This window comes from Haemorhous mexicanus, chromosome 25, assembly GCF_027477595.1.
Source record: "Haemorhous mexicanus isolate bHaeMex1 chromosome 25, bHaeMex1.pri, whole genome shotgun sequence".
NCBI lineage: Eukaryota > Metazoa > Chordata > Aves > Passeriformes > Fringillidae > Haemorhous > Haemorhous mexicanus.
The window spans coordinates 1,729,205-1,738,589 of NC_082365.1; the positions used below are offsets into that span (position 1 = coordinate 1,729,205).

General features: G+C 50.3%; 1 protein-coding gene across 1 annotated transcript in view; it reads left to right on the top strand.

The window, feature by feature from the left end:
* Positions 1-6,442, top strand: part of ILRUN (inflammation and lipid regulator with UBA-like and NBR1-like domains) — a 28,013-nt gene extending 21,571 nt beyond the window's left edge. The window contains exon 5 of the mRNA XM_059867870.1: positions 3,015-6,442. Within this exon, the coding sequence (XP_059723853.1) occupies positions 3,015-3,050 (36 nt within the window). The 3' untranslated portion in view covers positions 3,051-6,442. The remainder of the gene's footprint in view (positions 1-3,014) is intronic.
* The last annotated feature ends 2,943 nt before the right edge of the window (positions 6,443-9,385 follow it).

Genomic DNA, 9,385 nt, shown 5'->3' on the forward strand with positions numbered 1-9,385 from the left:
TGTACCTGCATTGGTGGTGACTCAGTCACAGAGGTGAAATAAAGAGCTGTCTGAAAGCCTGTGTGTGATGGTTTATGAAAGATTCACTTAATCCTCGCTTTGTTCCCAGCACAGGTACCTCGGTTTACAGAGCTCAGTATTCACAAAGGGTTTTAACTCTGCAAAACATCTCACTTCCCTTCTAGAGGCATGAGTCAAATAATAATTTATACCAGTAGTTGTCGTGCAGAGTCTTTCCTTGGAAAATCACAGCCCTGTGTTGTGACACACTGGTCTGTGTGAAGAGCCAGTGCTCCCATCAGCAAGTGAGCAGTTACTTCTGGGGAACATTCTGGAAGAACTGAAAGCGAGTTTGCAAAGCTGCAGCTGAGCTTTTCATAAAGACAGTGATTCCACTTGGAGGATAGACGGGAAGGCACCAAAAATACTGGGAATAATCCTTCCATTGAAACAACTCAGAAAAACTGCAGTTGTCTGCAGAATTATTTTTGCATGCTTGTGATGTAAAATGTTGCATAGAGGGGATAATTAGGCTTGAAAATGTCATACAGGGGTTTGGTATTTGCATTGCAGCAGTAATTGAAGTTTTCTGGTATCAAACCCTTACATTGTGCATGGTGACTAAATGGGAAAGGGGAGGTGGAGTCACCTGCACAGGTCTGCACTAAAGCAGCTCTTACTCACCTTAAAGATGCAAGTGGGGTTCAATTTTGCCAAGTTCTCATGTTCAGTAGTGAATCTTGGGCAGGTGAAAAGCAGTGAAGAGTGGCAATTCCAAAAGAAAAGGTTTGGGGTTTTTCCATGGTGAAATTCCTTGCATCAGGAGGAGCTGACCATGGTCATGGCATTGCCAGGGGAGCTCATTCCAGGGTGTCAGCTGTTCAGTGCAGGGTGGCAGGTGGTGCAGAGCTGTACATGCTGAGGAATCTCTTGTGCTGTGCTAAACTCTGGGTTTAACTGACACAGTTTGCATAATTCCATAGCTTTAAATTAGGTTTTCCAGAAGCTGTTATGTGGAGATCCAGAGGGTTTCCCTGCAAACCAGCTCACAGTGACTTCACAGGGTCTCTGCATCCAAAAGCACAAATGAGCTGCTCTGATGTCAGACTGAGGGTGACTGGCAGTTCCTTACAGCACAGGAGGATGCTTGTGGAACCCCCAAATTAAAGCAAGCAAGTTGTTTTGCCTCTGGCATCCCCCATGAGGTGACAGGGTAAGGGACTCCCAGGGTGGTCCCAGCAGAGGGGCAGGGGATGGTTAAACCCCTCCTGAGCTCACCAGGCAGTGCCTGAAACAGAGCCTTGTGTGCAGGTAGCTCAAAGATGAAGCAAATTCTGGCAAATATGTCTGTGCAGGTAATCAGCAGCAAATCCTGTTTTCCTTCTGCAGAGTGCTAAGCACAATAGCTTAATCCCTGTGAGGTGAGACTGCTTGGGATCCTGTTTATACATCACTTTTCCTCTGTGTCCTTTTCTTGTGCACCTGCTCACACCATCTTAATGTTTCTCTCCTGCTTCTCCCCTTCCCCGTTTCAGTGAGTGTATTTTTGGAAATGTTGGATTTCTCAATCTCTGGATTTTGATGGGAGCATCTCCCTCAGGTGAACTGTCATGCTGGAATCTGCTGGCTGTTCTCTTTTGAAAAGCTTTACAAACTGGCACTGCAGCATATTCCTGGGGTAGAAGCGTGTTTGTTTTTCCATCACTTGCCTGTATTTCTGTCTGCAAACAGCAATTTCCACGTTCCCAGTCTTTCATACTTCCCACGCAGTTCAGGAGATGTCCTGGTTAATTGTCTGCTGATCCTCCTCTTGGTTGGATTCTGAGAGCTGCTGTGAGCTGCTTCATTTTGCCATTTGTTTGTATTTACCACCTGATTATATCCCCAAAAATGAACTTTTTCTCTCCAGCTGTAGCAAGATTACAGACTGTTCATGGCACTTCCTTCCTAGTCAGATCTGCAGCAGAGCTCTCCAGCCTGGGGTTTGCCAGTGACGTTGATTCTTTACACAATCCGTGTTCCCACTCGTGGCTCCACAGCCCTGACTCCTGCAGTGAGGGGGTTTTGAAGTTGTAGAACGTGAAGGAAATGGTATTTCCTAGGAAATTTGCCCTGCTAAAGGCAGAGTGGTGAAAACTGAGGTCAGAGCTTCCCCTTCAGCCAGAACAGGAATGGTTTGGGCTCTCACTCCTTACCCAGAGTGTGCTGGGAAGAGCTGGACTGTGTTTAGAAGCATTTGCATAATGATCTTCCAGCTCTGCCATGAGATACAACAAGTTTTTCTCCCTCATCTCTCTCGTGACCTCAGTGTGTGTCTGGGTTTGTGTGGGGGTTGTACCTTCTTCACTGACAAACTTCATCTGCTGTGAGCTGGGGCATCCCTTGCTGCCTGTTGGTCTTTCTTCTGCTTCCTGATGAAACCCCGGATAACTGATCTGGACAATAGAAGTTACAAAAGGAGTTCCTGTTAATTTGAGACCTGTGACTACATCTGACATTTAGTGACTCACTTCAGGATGTAAAGGAAGGAAATGGATTCTCTAGGAAGCATTTTGGGGGTTTTGGTAAATGCTGTGGTTGATTTCACTGGAGGCAAATGTGCATTGTCACCTTGAGAAGGCACACATGGCACTTGTGGGAATGTGGATTTTTTTTTTCTTTGGGTTTTTTCTGGCATAGCTTCTTACCCAGTTACAGCCCCATGTCTGTGGGACAGACTGGGGAGGCTGCAGGGGCTGGGCCTGCAGGTGTTGTAGCATCTATAGGGAATTCTGGTGTAGAAAACACAAGTTATTTTGTGGCCTTGGCCTAAAAAACATCTGACAGAGGTAAGTGGTGGCATCTGCCCTCTCTGGGGAAGCCAACCCTGGAATGTGTGGTTTCAGAGTGTCCTCAGAGCCACAGTGGGGTTGGTGGGACGCCCTGGGGCTGGGCTGGGCACTCTTTGGAGCTGAGCACTGAGCATTTTGTTTCTTGCCTGTTGAAAATTGATTATGTCTCCAACTTTCTTTCAGGGTTTCCACGGTCCTTATCACTTCGGACAGTCTTAAAACACAAAAACACAAAACGGGTATCGACAAGAGGAGAATTTAAGAAAAAAGCTGACTTTTGGGGGAAGGGAGGGGGATTCATGTGGCAGACAGACACAGCGTGGACCCCCCTTCTCTGCCTCCGTGTTCTGGAAAAGAAGAAAAAACAAAAGCCCAGTAACTTAAGACTAGCTGTTTCCAGAGGAAAATCCAAAACCTGAGTATGCATGTGTGACTGCTGGATTTCAGAGTGGTGTAAATGCTATGAGGAAGAAGAGACACCAACACTATGGGTTTTTAGAAATCATCTTCACATGTAATTAGGTAGCTTAAAAAGAAGTTTAAAAATGAAAATTTAAAAGCCATCTTTAAAAAAGAATATTTTGCCTACAGAGCGGTTGTAGTTTGAGCAAATGTTTAATTTCTGTTTGTTTCTTGTTCTTTTTTTTTTTTGTTCTTTTTTCCTAAGGGACAGCGTGCATTTTCCCAGAATGTCCTGGTTTGCTGCTGAACAGGACTGGCTCAGCACCTGCTGGGGTTTGTGCAGGGACTGCTTCTGTCAGGCTTTTTTAATGCCAGGTTGGGTCTGCACCCAGCACTGCATTTTTAACAGCATCTGCTGGTTTTAGTTACCAACTTTTTAATCTTTTATTTCCTCTTTTCCTTTTGGTTTGGGTGTTGCTTTTAAGTTGTCCTGCGTGTCGTTGGGAGCCACGTTACGGACAGGTCTCAGTATCAGAATTGGAGAGGGAGACACTGGGACTTCTGGGATAACATGGAGGGCTCATCTCCTTTCCCTCTTGTACATGAAGTACACAAATACACACCCATGTTGATAAGAAACTGATTTATTCAAGTTCCTGAGCTGTCCTGTGTGGTTAGCAGTTAAAAATCCCTTTTTGTTCACTCTCGTGTGCAGTAGCTGTGCCTGGAGCTGTGTGCCAAGAGGAATCTCTGTAGCTGTAATTCACCTGCTGATAGTTGCAAAGCTTCACAGACATCCTGCCCTTTTCATTTGGAGTCTCCCCTCTCTCTTTCAGAGCATAAGTTTGCATTTGTTTCTCCTGTGCTGAGGTGTAGCTTAGAGGCTGATCCATGTGTTCTGGAGCACAGAGCAGGAGTTGACACCACCAGCTGGGTCCCACTGTCACCTCCTCTTCTTCTGCCTTTGTCATCTGGGCTCAGGGCTGCACTGAGGCTCTGAATGGGCTCATGTTAGGGGAGGGATTGCAGAAAATTTGGGCTGCTCTGCTGTTCCTCTAACATGTTTTCCTCCTGTTCTGGACTGCAAAGTGCAGCGTGAGGGGATGCAGCTTGGTCTCAGGCACTGTGGTGAATTTATTCTGAAATGCTGACCCCACAAACAGAGGGGAGTGAGTCCTGCAGCACCATCCTGCCCAAACGAACCAGGCTGGAACAACCATCTGCCAAAGATACAGGAATATGCAAAGCTCCCTTTACCTTCTCCAGATCTTCCCAGTGAAGGCTTTTCCCTGTGTCAGAGCTGCACACTGCATGGCTTTGCCCTCGCTGCTCTTGGCTGCGTTTGTTTTTGTGGCTGGTTTTGAATGGGGGAATCTTTCATTGCAGCTACCAAGGACTGGTACCTGAGTGCATATGGATGGACCTTGTGGGGTCAGTGGGAGTTCCTTGTGTCCAACAGAGGAAGGATTGGGTGATGGATTTTGTTCATATTTCAGAGGTTCAGTTGTTACAGATCACCATCAGCTGAAATCTCCCTTCAGAAATGTGTTAGCTGGGAGAAACAAGGTTGAGATCAGAAACTGCCTGCACAGAAGTGGCACCACAGGATTTGAACTGCCTGACACTTGCAGTCTGGTGAGCACCTGGCTGTTCCCTGGATCTGGACAAGTGTTGGGATTGGAGAGAACCTGCTGAAGGTGCTGCTTCTTGGAAGCTTTAGTTCTTGTGCTGTAACAACATTTTGCCTTGGATTAGTTCTGAGTATTAGATCTGAACATTGATCTGGGGGTGATTGCAGCCCCACAGTGTGGTGGGGGCAGGTGGAATCTTTGCTCACTCCCTCCTTTCCTCACAGGTGGCTTATAAGCCCCTCTGAGGAAATGAACATCACACCTGCAGCGCTGCTGCTCCCCTTCTGAGGGCACTGCACCCCTGGGGACAGCTCTTGGTTCAAGTGACGAGGTGATTCCTTATCTTTATTAACTCCTTGTGTCAGCTGTATAGTGGAAGGAGGGGAAATCAAGGTCTGAGTCTGAGAGTTAGAGCTGGTGCTGTGACCTTTGCCTGGTGTCAGCAGAGGCACCTGGGAGACCCTTGCACTCAGATACCCCCACGCTGGCTTTCTGCTCCCAGGCACGTGTGTTCCTCCTATGTCCCCTGGCTGCCACACTCGTGTTCCTGTGCTCCTCCTAAGGCTGAATTTATTTCCCTTGTCTTGAAAAACCAAAACCTGCATGCTCCCCAGGTAGCCATGTGCTTTCCCACTCCGAAGGCACACGTGTTTGCAGTCTGTGGTGTCCTGGTGACAGGGGGTGCACTTTGCAGGCTGTGAAGAAAGGCAAGGCTCTGGCATCTGCAGCTCTTGCTGCTCATGTCCTGCTCTGCCCAGGCAGCTGAGGGATATTTGGGGCCAGGGTTGTGGCCCCTGCTGTGGCACTGGAAGGACATTTAAAACGGGTTGCTCTATCTCTGTGTTTTTCCTCGAGTAAAAACTGTTTCACTGAGGCCAAAGGTGATTTTATCTCCTGGTTTCTTGGAGCTTCGTGTTGCAGCTGGCCCTCAGATTGCTCGTGCTTCAGGTGAGCATCTTTTAATGTGGACATTGAGATTAATTTGGCTAAGTTCTGCCCAAGTGACCTCGTGACACTGCAGTTTGTATCAGCTCCCATAAGGGAAAGGGTAATGTAGAACATCTCTGATGGCCTCTAAGTGTGTCCCTGTAGTAAGCAAGAGCCACTTGGACCCTGTCACTAACACAGCTCAAGCAGTGTCACCTCCCAGCCTTGGCAAACTGGAGCAGGATGTCCCTGGGACTGGCCCCGAAGTGGCAGTGCCATGGGAGGGGATGAGAGAGTGGGAATCTTCTGCCCACACCTCAGGAGTGCTGGATTCGACCCCTGCCAAGGTTTGGGAGCTGGGGCAGAGCCGTGCAGTCAGAGAGCAGTGGTGTGGGTGGAAATGCACGCTGTCCCACGTCTGGGTTTCTGTTGTGTTTCATTTTTTCCGTGTGTGAGTGCGTGGGTGGTTCCCAGCCTGTCTGTGCTCGCCGGGGCAGTGCATGTGTAGCACGGGATGGTGTGTTGCCTCTCTGAGTCTGGGAGAAGTCCTATGATAGCACATTGGGGGTGAAAATAAAGGAAGCTTTTTCCTTAATGTATAAATGAATATTTGTATGATTAAATTAACACAGAAAAAAAAAAAAAAAAAAAGCTCTGTAGCTGTTGAGAGTTTTATTGAAGCTGCAAAACTTCTGAGTCTGTCACCTTGTAGTTAAATGTACCTGGTTTGCTCCATTCCCAGAGTATTTCCAAACACTCAGGCATAACACCCTTAAACCCAGCTCCAGCCCTAATTTAGTCCAAATTGTTGTGGAACTGGACCCAATTCAGTGCATACTGAGGTTCTCAAACCACCTGTCGAGCCCCTGGGTGGGGAGAGGATCTGGGGGTGGTTGTGATGTGGGGGGGGGGGGGGGGGGAGGGGAGGGGACTCCAGATTCCCTTGTGTCAAGGTCAGGTCACTTCTCCAGGACAGCTCCTGAGGAGGAGTGGGATGCTCTGAGGGATCTCCATACGAGGGGCACCAGCACACAGCGATGGCACAGCTGCATCCTCAGGTGCTGCTCCTGGTGTGGCTGATCCACATCCCAGCCCTTCCCTTGGAGCCTGGTGCAGGATGGAGTCAGACCTTCCATCTCCTGAGTGGCTCGGGAAGGCAGGAGCGGGAGTTTGAAGGGAGGAAGATTGGTTTGGGTTTTATTGTCTCAATCCCTAAGGAAGTAGCTGACACTGTCAGGATGGGGGCACAGGAAGGTTTCGCTTTGCTGAGCACCTGCACACTTGTCCAAGGTGGATCTGAGTTCCCAGGTGAGGCCTGGCTGCTGAGGACACCCAGCCCAAGCATTACTTGGATGAACTGCACAATGAGCAGCTCGGCTGAGGCCGTTCCTTTGCTTACCTGGGAGTTAGTTACTAATCCCCACGAGAAACCTCACTCTGTGTGTGCTGGCTTTGCTTTTATCATTTGAATAAATGCCTGGAGCTTTCATGTGCCAGTTAAGCTTGACTGAAAGCCTGACTGGGAACAGACATCCTGCTCCCTGTGCCTGGGGGTGTTTGTTCTGTGCCTGGAGCAGAACGAGCCCCTCGAGCTGGGGGTGCTCGCGGGTGTCCCGAGGCTGCTGTGTTTGGGCAGGGGAGCATTGCCCGCCCTGCTCACTGCCCAGCTTTGCATTTACTCCTTATTTGCTTGAAAGAATCTGTTTATCTTTAGGGTTGCAACCTGTCAGAGGTTGCCAGCACAGGACAATCCCATCACACCTTTAATGGAATCTCCTGAGCAGGCAAATACCCGGCGGGATTGCCGTGGTGGAGGTCATCGCGCCATCCCGGGAGCGGAGCTGGGCGGGCAGGAGGCCAAGGCAAACGGCAGCCACAGGCACCTGGGAGCTGCTTGGGTGCTACTTTTGCTGCTTGTTTATTTTTTTTTTAGGGGAACCAAATCGTTGTCCGTTAAAAGTTGCAAAATTAATTCTGGTTTTATGCATGTTTTTTTGGTTCCCAAAGCAATGGCAGTCAGAGGGAGGGTGTTCCCAGATTTCTGTGATGGATTACAGGGATGAGGATGTGCTCAGCACCCAGGACTGCTCGGGCCCATGCCCTGTGTCTTGTTGGGTACTCATGCCCCTCAGGCTGGAGGGAAGAGCAGGATCTACTCCAAAACCTCCCCAGCACCACCACATGTCCTCGTATCTGCTGGCATGATCTCGAGGGCTCCAATGGGCACCTTCCCATCCAGGAGCTGCACCTGGAGTAGTGGCAGAGAGGATTTTTGTAATTCTTGTTTATTTTTCCTCCTCTACCTGCTACATCCTGCAGCAGCAGCCTGTGGTGTGCAACACTCTGCTCCTGCATCTCTGCAGATCCCTGGGAGGCACAGGGGAATGTTAATGGGCCAAGGGGGAAACGAGGCCAGGCCAGTCCTGGGATGCTACCAGGGGTCCATGGGGAAGGAGCAGGATCAGGGGGAACCTGGGATCTTTCTGGAAGCTCTCCACAACCTGCTCCCTCTGCCTGTGTGTTCGTTGGAAAATTCCTAGTTACACAGGAATTAATGAAGGAAATCTAATCTCAAACATTTCCTACCCCATTGATAACACAGCCGAGTGGTAAAAGCTGGCAGCAGCGCCCAGCAGGGAGGCAGATGGCACACGTGGGCACGGACCAGCCCTGTTTGCCCCATGCAAGGCTGTGGGCTCGGCTCTGCAGAGCAGCTGCAGCTGGGCTGGCTCCAGAGCTGCCTCTCTGCTCATTGTATTCCCATGTTTTGGTTATCTGTTCCCTGCAGGAGTGACGCCTTCGTAGAAACTTAAAGTAGGTGGAGAAAAGTTTGGTTTTCACCACTTGACGCTCAGGGTGAGCGGTGCAGAGTGCTGTGAGGTGGGACAGCCATGCCCAGGAGGGGGGGCTCTGTGGGAATCACAGCTCCATGTGCTGCCAGGGGACGGTGTTGGGAACAGGGGCTGGCCTGGGGGGTGACCAGCCGAGGTGCTCAAACAGCGTTTGCTGGCCAGAGGCCCAGCCTGGGGCAGGTGCCAGCAGAGGGAGCTGAGGTTGTTCCTCGTCCACAAAACCCTTTGGAGCTGCTGGATGTGGCTTTTCCAGGCTTTGAGTCCTGCTGGTGACAATGGCTGGGCAGGCAAGAGCCATGTCCCCCCACCTCCCAGAGCAGCTGCTGGCTTGGTCGGGCTTGGCTGGGCAGTGGGGTGGCACATGTCACTTGGCCTGTCACCAGCACTGTGGGACTGGGGCAGTGCTGCAGAGCCAGGCAGGAGCTGCTGGGCAGGGACAGCATGGGCACAGCCCTCTGGGTTGGGAGTGAGGAAGGGTCTGCACACCTGGAGACCCAGGTGGTGTCCCATTTTAAAGGGTTGGGGACAAAAGGGGGTCTGGCTGCTCTGCTGTGGCCCCAGGGTGGTGCACAGCTCTGTGGGAGGGAGAGAGGAACCCCTAAACCTTGGGGCTGGGCTAAACCCCTTTTTCCAAGCTGTTTTCTAGGAAAGCCATCCCACAGGACAGAGCTTTCAGCCTCTCCTGGGTCTCTGCACCTCTGGTGTGGAGCAGCTGGGCTGGGCAGGGTCTGTGCAGCATTGG